The sequence below is a fragment of the Lytechinus pictus genome, chromosome 2 (assembly GCF_037042905.1).
Source record: "Lytechinus pictus isolate F3 Inbred chromosome 2, Lp3.0, whole genome shotgun sequence".
Lineage (NCBI taxonomy): Eukaryota > Metazoa > Echinodermata > Echinoidea > Temnopleuroida > Toxopneustidae > Lytechinus > Lytechinus pictus.
Genome location: NC_087246.1, coordinates 47,082,675 through 47,095,702, shown reverse-complemented (window position 1 = coordinate 47,095,702; position 13,028 = coordinate 47,082,675). Strand labels below are relative to the sequence as shown.

General features: G+C 38.9%; 1 protein-coding gene across 2 annotated transcripts; it reads right to left on the bottom strand.

The window, feature by feature from the left end:
* Nucleotides 1-1,108: 1,108 nt before the first annotated feature.
* LOC129254145 (uncharacterized) lies at nt 1,109-7,192 on the bottom strand. 2 transcript variants are annotated; one of them, XM_054892601.2, is made up of 2 exons: nt 6,815-7,192; nt 1,109-5,852 (listed from the first exon to the last, which is right to left on the bottom strand). In XM_054892601.2, exon 2 carries the CDS (start codon nt 5,828-5,830, stop codon nt 4,268-4,270), a length of 1,563 nt encoding a protein of 520 aa, XP_054748576.2. In that variant the 5' UTR covers nt 5,831-5,852; nt 6,815-7,192; the 3' UTR covers nt 1,109-4,267. The 2 variants fall into 2 exon arrangements, with proteins under 2 accessions (XP_054748576.2, XP_063951034.1); XM_064094964.1 differs by having other exon boundaries at nt 6,784-7,190.
* Between the last annotated feature and the right edge of the window lie 5,836 nt (nt 7,193-13,028).

Here is a 13,028-nt window from a genome sequence, read left to right as displayed (position 1 = left end):
TTTGGCCATTTTAGAGGTAATTATTAGATTGCTGTGATAACTTTCAAAGTTTATAGATATAGTGTATAAAATGTGGATATATGGGTAATCAAGTATCACTGACAAGTCTTAGGTCACATGATCAAGGTCCAATGTCAATGAACGTAGTATTGTATCATTATATGAATGGTGTTTTTTGTGAATAATTATTTAAATGGTGTTTTTTAAGTCAGCACTGCTGCTATATTGAATTGCGTGATGCGGGTGAGACCGCCAGAGGCATTCCACTTGTTTAACCATCTCTCCTCCTTTCTTACTTCACTTGCTATAAACTCCTTTCTTACTTCACTTGCTATAAATTCCTTTCTTACTTCACTTGCTATAAACTCCTTTCTTACTTCACTTGCTATAAACTCCTTTCAATCGGTTTTTCAAACGTTCACACATTTTCTCATGTTTATTTTCTGATTTTGAACGAAATAGGAAAATCTGCTATTTTCGAGTTGTGATTTCAGTGTAAGGTTATGAACAGCAATAGTAACTTCCAGTTTCGCTCATTTCGTACCAATGAGGCTATTCTCAATACCACCGCCCCCCCCCCCCCCCCCGTAATCTTTTGAGGGAGAAATATATACCCCCACGCGCACACACTCATACACCTATTAAAAAAGATGACGTGTTATGATCAAGTATTTGAGATAGTAATATTATGTGCGAATTCAAATTGGTATACCGTGAGAATCCTTAAATTTGGGCAAAATTTCGCATTCTAAAACATAAACTCTTTCACTTCATCGCTGCTCCCTCGCTCAATCTCACCTCCATTGTTTGAACGTAATATTTTGGTCCCAACAAATTCCTTTTTTTTTAAATGGCTTGTTACAAAGGTTGTATCCACTGCACCACGAAAGTACGCTTATGATAATTATGAAATTTTTTATAGATGTTTACTTGAAAACAATGAATAATACTTTAATTGCACTTGTGTAAATGTGCTATGTTCTTGCACTGCTGGGAAGGAGGGATGGTCTGTACTTCAAGGAATATGTACAAGAATTTACTAAGAAAATTCATCAAATCCGTGCATTCAATCCAGTTAAGCTAAGATAAAGCTAGCTCTCAGCGGAAGATTATGATGTTTTCATGATAATTTTATTACGAACTCATATCAACAATCGAATTTCGTTGCGGTATCCTCTTTGTTACAATATTTCGGATAATTAACATGTAAATCATTTTGGAATAAACATTTTAATAAGCCAGTTCACGGTTAGCTCATGATCAACTTTTCTCAAATGACCTTTGTGATTTTTCATTAGGATAAGCACTATCATTTTCAAATGTAGATGTTGCGTAAGCTTTACCGGTAGAGTATTCAAATTCTAAGAACAAACGGCATTGTATAGACCAGGTGACTAGAATAGTACATGAGGGATAAAGTTTGGAAATCTGTTTTATTGTCTGCCTTTGGCACATTTGACTATTGTTTAGGCTACTGTCAAATACCAGTGATTACGAAGGCTCTATTTATTACTCTTCAGCTTGGATGTGATAAATATTTTGAAAGGAATACATGAATAATCATCAAATCACAAATGCCTATGTCAGTGAATTTGAAAGCCACCTTCATGGTTGTCTCCAATGACCTTTTTTCTGCTCGTGCGCAGTTTACAACCGTGAACAGGCTTATTAATGCACTGTAAGAAAAATATCTGGTAAAAGTGCTCCATGAGGGTAATTATGTGTCCAACCAACATTGGGCATTTCTTTTTGGGCATTTTTGTTTATCCAGTGTAATGAAAATTTTGCCCATTCAAAAGTAATTGCCGCTTATATTTTTTAACCCTACTGGACATTATGCTTCCCGCATTTGGTAAAATACTGCCCCGAATATTATTGACTGGACACATAAGTACCCTCTTGGTGGTAAAAATTTTACCCAATATTTTTTACAGTGCGGAAAGTCATCTTAACAGTAGTCTCTTTTATGGTCTATTCTTAAACATTTGTTTAGAAAGATGCATGATGATAAAGAATGGCACGAGATTCGTTAAACACACTCATACCGAATTATCCCTATTACATGCATTACATGCTCCAAAAATATCTCTGAACATGTTGCCATGTCGCAACTCTGTTGCTCTCCTTCACGAGAGATAAAATATTCATGCGCACATCCCCAAATGCCTTTATGTCAATCAAATGATCAATATTTCAAGTTTTATCCACTAACGTAGGACCCCCGCGGACCAAAGCAAATGTTTTATGAATGCGATCAAACATTCCTAAAGCAGGTGGATACCGGGAGAAGCCTAAAGGATTGTAGGTAAAAGGGGGACATACCCTTACCTCTCACCCAAATTTTTTTTTCCGGCTATTCGGCAATTGCCGTTTTTAAAGCAAAATCGTTTAACTCTGCCAACACAACATCAAAAACCTGCTTAACCAAGCTGACTAGTCTCGAGTCAATATTCGAAGTGGAATTAACTTTTACAGAAAGTATCTTTCTAATTATCAATCAGGGTAAGAGTGAAGAGTCAGCCTATAATATTTCTTATTAGAATCAAATTTAAAAAAATAGGAACAAATGGTGACACAAGCGGAATTGATTGCGTATTCGTTGTGCTGCAGCTGTAACAAGGAAAAGCAGAGAATGAATAATATAATCCAAGGTCTTGATAAGCTGTTCTTATAATTTTGTGTTTGTGTGTTTTTTTAATGTGCACGTTATCTATTGATCTGTACATGTTAGATAGATAATGATCAATGATAATTGGATATCATAGTTTTGATTTACATGCTAGTTGTCTCACAAAATAATCTTATTTTCTACATGCAATCATTCCACTTTTACTGATTACAGACTACTTCCTTCCTGTACGAGAGACAAAGAAAGCACTTGAAGGGAAATTGGTTTCTGGAATTCATTCCATAACTCACTTTTATCTTCGATCGATATATTCTGTACTCGTCCATGCAATCGCAATCATGTCTACATGCTGGTGCGCGAGATGTGCCGGTGACACGCATGCGAGTGAATCACTTCGAAATAAGTAGTACAGTACCTACAACGCATGCCCGCGGGACACCCACCCATGGGGAATCCGACACTCAAGCACGGTCTACCGTCATCGATGTAACCAAATCAAAGAGATGAAGGCAAACATGGTAAGCTCAAGGGCCGGGAGATGTGTCGAGGACGGGAGGATAAAGCAGAAGAAAATGAAGAGACGCAATGAGAATAGGGAAAGTCGTTATTAAGTTACTGACACGATAATCGCACGCCGAGCTGCTAAAGATCAACACAATTAACGAAATTAGGACGTAAATTTGGAAGCGGTAAAAGGGAAAGGATCGATCTCTCTACTCCATATAATGGTCTTTCAACAGTTGGACTGTGAGGTCCGGGCAAATCGTTGATATGATTGCGATCCCTTATGTTTGCTAAGGGTTAAATATTGTCTTCCACCCTGCAAGGTAGAGCATTTCATTTTGTAGAATGTAATAAAGTTAGTTTTGATTTATCTAGATGAGCTTTGTTCACAGCTCATACTCCAACAAGGTTTTGTTCATTCCAACACTACCCCACCCTTGTCACATGTCAGTGTTTTCATACCCATTGCGTTTCAACTCAAGTGTTCCCTCTCTCTCCCCCCCCCCCCCTTAAAGAGCAGCGCCTCCCCAAAACATGCGCTCATGTACAATATACTCATGAGACCTCTTTGATCATGACATAGGGCGTAAGCCTTTGGACACTACTTGACCAAGGAAAGAAACATTATATTGCATGATCAGTGGTGGGAAATTCCCCAGACTTTGGTCTTAACATCAACGAGCTATTTAGAGGGCGAATCTTGCGTTTGTCCGTGTTTGCTGGAGACTTTTTAAATAAAAAAGATGACGACATCTTTGTATTATTTCTTAGGATACCCCGAAGCTCAGTAGTAATCCTGATAATTGTTAAAACATCAGGTCATTGTAAACTGAATAGGATCATTAGAATAAATTCACTTGTTTCCTTTCAAGTTTAATTCAGTTCATTGAAGTTGAAGTATTAATAATTATCTATCTCTCTTATGAAGTCTGAAAAAAGCGAACATGGTATTCTTAATTGAAGACTTGAATTCATGTACGGAATATAGCCCATCGAAGATCATTTCATAAAAAAATCCGATATACCTTAGGGACTGATCTTATCAGTCAGTCAAAATTAAAGCAAAATTGTTACATCTGACAACTCGTCACATTATAAATGTTGATGAAACGTTCTCTGGGTCAAACTATAATCCTAGAGAATGCAGCAACGAGCGGACCATAATATTTGGAAGAAATACAAATGAGAATTGCGGTAGAAAGCCACCAAGCCATTATCTGAAACATTGAGGAAGCACCGAGACGGCCACGAACTGTCCACTTTGTAGTCTGTGACCAGGGAATCCTTATACCTTAAAGTGTCTGTATATCTGTCAATGCTCACAATTCCTAGTTTATCGTCAACCCAAGCAATCAAGACGAGGTTGACATCATCACCACTCGATGGAACCACGTCCAGTGCAGGATAACCCACCACCCCTTCTTTGGTAATTTCATGTTTCCCAACACCGCCCTCATCAATAACCTGAAGTGTTGGTCCATCCTGAACAAAGATTTGACGTCCATTGTTGGCAATGCAGAACTGATAAGGAACGAAATCACAGGAAAGTTCCTTGATAGGGTTTCCTCCATCCTCCTTGAAAACCTGTATCATTGAGCATTGACAGTAGCTGACATATATGTTCTTATGACTATCAACATTTATGCCCCCTTGTCCACCTTCCTCCCAGGTTAATGTCTCAAACATTCTGCTCTGTCTTTCCAGCTCCTGCGTGAACACCATGACATTGTTATCTCTGTCTCGTACAACGAAACATCCGTCCCAAAATCTGGCGAGGGCCCACACCTGGATATCCTCCAAGACTTTTTCTTGTTCTCGGTCTTTTGAAAAGAATTGAATTCCTCCGGTTCTGTAACCTAAGGCAACTCTTTCGTTGGGCATCATCACCATACCCCCCACTTTCCAATTCTCAACAGGTAGTTCAGTCAGAAATTTCACATTTTCCGCGGATGTCTGGTCTATTCCTTCAAGAACACCAATGTCCATTACACTTTGTCCTGGGAAACGCTTGAATTTCACATTTCCAGATTGCTCTGCAATTGCATTTACTTCTGAAGCATCTGGTTCATTTTGTTCCAGAAGGTCGAGTAACGCATTTTGTGCACTTTCATGGATCGCCAAGGCTTCACCCTCTAAGAGGATCATTGAATCATCGGATATCTTCTCAAAGACACTTGAGATTCGAGAAATCATGTCCCCGCTGGACTCTCTCATTATACTCAATTTGGACATACAGTCATGTTTGTACTGAAGGCATCTTTCAGCCAGTTCGTCATTCTTCCCTGACAGGCTCTGGAGGTTGTCATTGAATGCCGCTTCGATGGCGGTCATAGCTCGGTTAACATTGATACTAACAGCATCTTCGACATCGTTGATCAGCGAGACATGTTCAAACAGCGTGTTCAACCGAGCCTCCACGCGGCCCTTCAAGGATTGGTTTTTCGTCTCCAAGCTTGTAACCGCGGTCTGGAGTTCCAGGTTTGGTTGAAGACTGGACAGGTCACCATCTTCCAAACAGGTCACCTGACGGCAAAGTGGACAATCTACAGAATATTCATCCTGTTTGCTTTGGTGAAGTCGGATCAGGCATTGCATGCAGAATGTGTGGGAACATGTTAGACTCCTGGGATCAATGAGCAACTCACAGCAGATAGCACACTCCAACTCAGCCGGGGATACTTGACAGGATGAAGCCATAACGGATCGCTCTAAATATCGTCTGTCAAGAGAGAAGAAGAAGGAAGAAATGGAAACGAGAAGAGGAAGAAAAAAAGAAGAAAGAAACAAGAAAAAAGTGGAGGAGAAGCAGAAGTTAAAGAAGAAGAAACAAAGTAGAAAAAGACGGGAAAAAATAAGAAAAAAAAACAAATTAAAAATTGCGTCAGAATTTCTCTACGTCTACTAAAAGAATCCACTCTGTGTTCTACCAAAGATTACTTTCACGTTACTTTTGTCACGTTGATATACATGTTTATTCTACTATAAGAGCAACCTAATGTGCACAATAGGGATCTAATCATAAAGTTTATGGTCATGGAAAAATATATTTTATCAATACTTTTACAGATGTTTAAACACAGTTTGAAGATATTTTCATAATATCATTTTAATAGGGCTGAAGAAAAGTAGTCTGCATCAAAAAGATTTACCAAACAAAAATAACGTTCATGATGTTAGTCTGTAATTGTATTTTCATACATGATGCTATCAAAAATGATTGAAAATAATTTGGTCTACCTTGCAGTTGTTCCTAGTCGCAGGGGCCGCGGAACCGGGGGGCTGGGGGGCTTCAGCCCCCCCCCCCCATTTTTTTCCAAAACCGTGTACAAGAACGTAAAAATGACCATATGATTGTTATTTTTAGCATGGTCAGCCCCCCACTTTTGGCTCAGCCCCCCCCCCCCCCCACTTTGAAAACCGTTCCGCGGCCCCTGAGTCGTGCATAATTATACTAACAAAATTATGAAACAACCCCTTCCCTTACCCGGTTTTTGTCATTTTCTTGCAACTTTCAAGCTCTACTGTAACTTTGTTTTACATCTAGCAGTCTATTCGTCGTTGATCTATTCTTGGCTCACATACAAACTCCTCACACTTACCACATTAATCAGTTCTTGAAATAAAACAGAAAGTAACACTGCATTACTCACTCGATAACAACGAAATGATGATCCTACTCACCAAAATGGTCAATGGAGATTGAAGACTGCAGAATCATAGCACATCGTATGAATTTACATGCCTGTAAACTGCTGTTGTAGCTGAGTGTTGTTTCAAAATATACATTAAACTCCGTTGATGTTGCGTGAATAGAAATCGTATCTCTGTGTTGTTGGATATTACTGGAATTAAATTATCACAAAGACATTAGCGACAGCAACTGCCCACATGAGTAAAGCCCGGGACACGCTTTTCGACTTTTGTTGTGACGTGTTGTGTGTTGATAATCACGAACTAAAACTAGATTTCAGATAGAAACACCCTCATGACATAAAAGCATAATCTTTGTCAGAGCCAAAGCCTTTTGATCGTGTTATAATTACTGTACTTTGGACTTGGGTTTTCCCCAACATAAGTAGCCTCATACGATAACAAAGGAGTGAATTGCGAACTTCCTTGTATGTGAAAGTAATGGCATAGCAAGTGATTCAACCGAATCGGTAAGCAGATAAAAGGATTCAACATGTTCAACATGAGTAGCAGTGAATTCAGATTTCGCGTTAAAAAGGGCCATTGAACTCGGAACACAATTACTGTCCTCTCCGGCGGGGGCAGTTTCATAAGACTGTTCGTAAGCTAATAGTAACTTTAAAACCGACTGGCGATCCTTTCTTGTGGTGAATGATATTCACCATTAAATGTTCATTGGTGATTATTTAGCACGACGTAAGAAAGATTCACCAGTCGTTACTAAAATCGTTAACGAACAGCTTTATGAAACACCCATCAGGGCACTGGAACGATTTTTTAATAGGGGGTGCTGGTTTGGAAGAAAATTTTAATTTCCACTTTTAAGCATACAGCTGGGGTGCTGCATATTATGGTGAACAAGGGCCGCGGAACGGTTTTCAAAGTAGGGTGGGGGGCTGACCATGCAAAAAATCACAATCAAATGGTAATTTTTATGTTTTTGTACACGGTGTAGGAAAAAAGTGGGGGGCTGAAGCCCCCACCCCCCGCTTCCGCGGCCCCTAGTGAATAACACACACAGTACCCCCAGGCAAATCTTAGGGTGCTTCAGCACCCCCGCTTCCCAATGCCACGTTCCTGTCATACGACTTAGTACATTAGAATAGTATAGATATATTCCCTTTCATATAATCGGAATATATTGTGATCTTTTTTCATTTGATATCGATCAGAACACAGGGGCCGCGGAAGCAGGGGGCTAGGGGCTTCAGCCCCCCACACACACACACTTTTCCAAAACCGTGTACAAAAACGTAAAAATAACCATATGATTGTGATTTTTTGCATGGTCAGCCCCCCCCCCCCCCCCACTTTGAAAACCGTTCCGCGGCCTCTGAAACAGGTGTTTTAGGGAGGGTCGGTGGGATAGGTCGGGTCCAGGGCTGAGATTTGTTGTTAGGATATGAAATATCTGAGTGAAGAGGCCTTGGTGATGGGGGGGTTACGAAAAAATTGCTAATGCTTCAATTCCTTTAAGTTTTATTAATGATTTATTTTTGTGCATTTGGAAAATCTCTTTTTATGCTTTGTGAATATTTGACACTCGAAAAAAAATATAATGAGTATGTTGAGTTTATTGTAGAAGTCTACTCTTAATGTATGTTATTATCACCAATATCATTTATAATTATGTAGGGCCTATTGGAAGATATCTGATATTGTGTTTTATTGTAACACTTAAGGAAAAAAATGTGTAGTGTTAAGTTTATGAGTTGTCAAAGTATTTATTAATTTGTAAACATATGAGATTTTTATTTGCTATACGTATTTTATTTTGTATGTGAATTGAAGTTGCCAAATAAAAACCACCTAATACAAAAAAATGTCTAAGAACATATGCCTTGGAAAAAAAATTTATTATGGCAAACATTGTGAACGCTGTTGATTGTCTTCTTGGTGCTTACTTTCTAGGGAACGTTCAAAAGTTAACCAAATTTCATCGCAACCCAACATGATGTCCAAAACCTTCTCGACCCTGACTCCCCCGACCCCCCGACCCCCATAAAATTATTTAAAGGGGAATCGATGCCTGAGCACGTCTTACAATTTCCTGTTTGAGTGTTTCCGCCAGAGTCAAGGATAGCTAATTTTTATTTCGCAATATCCGCTAAGAAACATGGCACAACTACTAAAACTGTGTAAAACTTACGCGTAGTGACAGTCATATTGCATATTTTGCAACTTACTTTATCATGGATATACATTTTCGAAATCAAAATTGCCCTCTCTGGAAAGCAAGGTCAATCATAAATTGATAAAAGGATCAAAGTATTCTGTTTGTTCACATGTACAAACCAACAACCATTATCACCCGCTCCCTCCCCCCCCCCTCTTTCATTCTCTCCCTATTATGTCTATCTCTCTCTCTCTCCCTCCCTCTTTCTATTTTTTTTTCCTTTCAAGCTCCCCATCCCCCCCCCCCCGCCCCCATCTATCTACTTATTTCACGGCGGTCTCATTCTCTCTCAATTTATATATTGTGTACCTCCCTACTTGGCGTTGTTGCGTGCACCTGTAATCCAAGATATGTGCAAGTAACAAAATTGATGCAGAGGTTCAAGGTTCGGATGGTGACGTCAAAGGTCGGTCCCAGACGTCCGTAATCATATCTGATTCATACACGTCTGAAAACAAAACTCAATTACACACACATACACCCTCTCTCTCTCTCCCCCTCCCTCTCACTTCCTGTCTCTGTCTCTGTCTCTCGCAACCACAACTTCGGGAACATAGAGGATGTATAGTCAAATACCCTTCATGACAATGAAGTCTTTGTCGAGGGTTGTTGAATCGAAGCAGCAGTTTCGTCCTGGGCCCCGTCTTACAAAGAGTTACGATTGATCCAATCCATCGTAACTCTATGGAAATCCCGGATGGAAATCCATCAGTGTCATTATTTTTTTTTTCTACAGGAAATTTGCACAATGTCTTTTGTAAACAAAGAGAAGCACATCGAATTTTTAAGAAAACATTGAATGCATGAATATACATCACACTGAGAAAATATTTTGAACAAACATGCATAATAGATGTTGACGTTGCTGGCCGTTGTGATTGATCGGATCAATCGCGACTCTTTGTAAGACGGGGGCCAGGACTCTGGACAAACGACATATTTGCATTTTTCGTCAACTACTAAACTTAGAACGAAACTGCTGTTCAATTGATTCGCCGATTTTCGACAAGGACCTCGCAGCTTTTCATCAAAGTGCGAAAACTCTCATCCAACGTGTTCAATAAAATAGCTACGTTTCTCCCTTCCTTTTAATACATGTAATATACTGCGTCGCACAAAAGGGAAACCCGTTTTCAGAGATAGATTTCACAATTATTAAACATGTTTTTAATATGAATTTGATACTTAAGGTAAGAGTGGAATCTCATCTTCATTTTGAGACTAACAGCTTAGCAAATCATTCACGCATGGCTGATTACAAACAATAAATATTGAGGCCTATCAAAACGATTTGCGCTGAAACTCACGTATTAATCTGAATCCACTCTCATTTCAGGGATCAGTGAGAGAAACAAAGAATACAAAAGAAATGCTAATAAGCCAATCGTCGAATAAGCACGGTCGTCGTATCACGAACCAATCTTGTTCAATTTTTCTGCGCAACCTGACTTTGACATTAGAATTTCAAACCCGTCTTGCTCATTACTGCGGGACGTGTTCGTCACATATTAGGTATCAAAGGAAATAATCCTAGCTTTTCTTGAAAGAAATTAAATTCTCATTGCTTACTTTTAAGAAACAAGTGGGTTCACGAACCACGAGTCTCGCCTGATTTCGCAATCACTAAAATATGCGATATGATTTTTTTTATACTCTTAGATGGCCTTTGACCTTATCATCCTCAGAAAATACGCGTGTGGTATTAACCAATTATTATTTGTACCAAGTCTAAACACACATTATTGATGCAGATATAAAGAAATGAGAGCATGTTCGACAAAAACTTGACCTTTGACCTCTAGATGACCTCTGATCCATCATCCTAAAGAACACACATGTGGTACTAACCAATGATCATTTGAACCAAGTGTGATCAAAATTGATGCAGAAATAAAGAAACAATAAAGAAGAAGTTGCACAGAAACACTGGACATGATATCATTTGACCTTTATACCCCTAGATGACCTTTGTCCCCATCATCCTCATGGACACACATGTGATATTGCCAAGTGTGAATATAATTGATGCAGAAAAAAAATTAGAGCAAGTTGAACAAAAACTTAACCTTTTGACCTCTAGTTGACCTTTGACCCCTCATCCTCTACAACACTCATGTGATATTACCAAATGATCCTTTGAACCAATTGTGATTAAAATCGATGCAAATTAAACAAAATGAGAGCAAGTTGAACAAAAACTTCACAAACGGATGAACATATGACCTCATATCATTTGACTTTTTAACCCCTATAGATGACCTCAGACCCCATCATTCTCATCAGCTTATATGTGGTATTAAATTACCCAAGGATAAAAGTATGAACATAATTGATGTAGAAATAAAGAAATGAGAGCAAGTTGATTAAAAACTTTAACATTTTTGTAAAGACCAACAGACCAACGGACTAACCAACGGACCAACAGGAAAAGTGATCATTAGGTCTCTGCCGAACTTCGTTCAGGCGAGACAAAAAGGATGAAGTAATCCTACAAATAAAAACCTTCTTGCAATATCGCACTGTTCTTCCATTATTTGGGGCATGGAGCCATGATTTTGGGTATACAGGTGATACAGACGACCATGCAGTTCCCCTCCACTGAAAAAAAATGAAAATTCAGAAGAAAAAAATTCCTTGAGATTTCTAGAGGATTGTTGAAGTGAGCTGATAATGGCTTAATGATCTTACACGTGACTTGACAGGGATATACAGTATCATCAGGTCTTACCAAATGAGAAAATTGCATCGAGATTCCTCAGAAGCGGAAGATCTTAATAACTTGACACAATGAAAAACCACCTGGTCAAGTAGGTCAATTCGCTGTCAAGGATTACTATACAACGCTCGTTTGCAAGGAGAAAATCTTATTGCCCTCATTGTACGATAATATAGTGATTCGTTAAGGCAAGCCAATCTAGCTCGTAGGGAAATTGCATTTCCTTCAGTTAAGTGTGCGCGTGTAATAACACTTCCCTCGCGAGTGTGCGTTAGAGCGCACGGAGTAATCAAGCCTACTTTTTGTACACAAGATGAGTGACCGGTTTAACCCCTGCTGAATGCCACCGGAGGTCTCCCCCGGTGCGTCCCCGCCTACTGGTATTAATATAGCTGGCGAATCGGGCGCATCTCACCCCATCTCACGTAGTGTGGTAGGAAATGTAATCTTGGTATTCACAAAAGATGGCGATCAGGGAGACATCTGTTGTGGAACTGGAAGACAAAACACAAGGTCACGACGGTCGGGGGAAGGATATCGAATACAAGATATCTTGGCAGGGATCCCGTGCAAGCACCCATCTTTTGCTCTGATACCTGTCTGGCTAATCAGTCAGGGGTACTCTAATAATAATGCCGTCATTATTTTGTCAAGGTTCTTTTATTATTTTGTCTGACAGCTGGTGATGATCTTTTGAATTCATTTGACATCTACCTCAGATGTGAACTTATTAAAGTCATAATTAAACAAACTGCTTTGTTTTCATTTCTTACTTTTATTACTGTTTTATTTCAATTAAAAACAAAATCCTCAAATCTGCAACGTTACAAAACTATGATATAATTGCATAACTAAAGTAACTAGATTGGAGTCTGGATCATGTCGGGGCAAATGAGCCAATGTTTAATAATGCGGACGCATATTGTCATATCTTTTAAAAAATTAATGAAGTAGTGGAAATGGGTTTTTACTGTAAAAGAGGTAACGTGTGTTTCCCATAAACAGTGGTCTCGACGGTTTAGACTGAAATGAAAAAGGGTTCATTTTCAATATTTATTAATCATCTATCATAACGCAATTGTTTTCACCGAATTATCTCAAGCTTAAGTTATGAAAGTATTGCATAAACAGTTCTCTGGCACGTTCTCAATCTCAAATAAACAGTTTTACTATTCTATCATTACTGCAAAGTAATGGTGACGTGTTGAATCTGAACAAGCGTAAATGTGATCTTCGAAATCATTTAAACATGATTTTTGTTTGTTTGTGTGTTTGTCTTATTTTTATTTTTCATTTCACCATGCATAACAGAA

What these genes read in the sequence shown, in the direction of transcription:
- LOC129254145 (XM_054892601.2), bottom strand. Translation starts at nt 5,830, where the DNA reads ATGGCTTCATCCTGTCAAGTATCCCCGGCTGAGTTGGAGTGTGCTATC.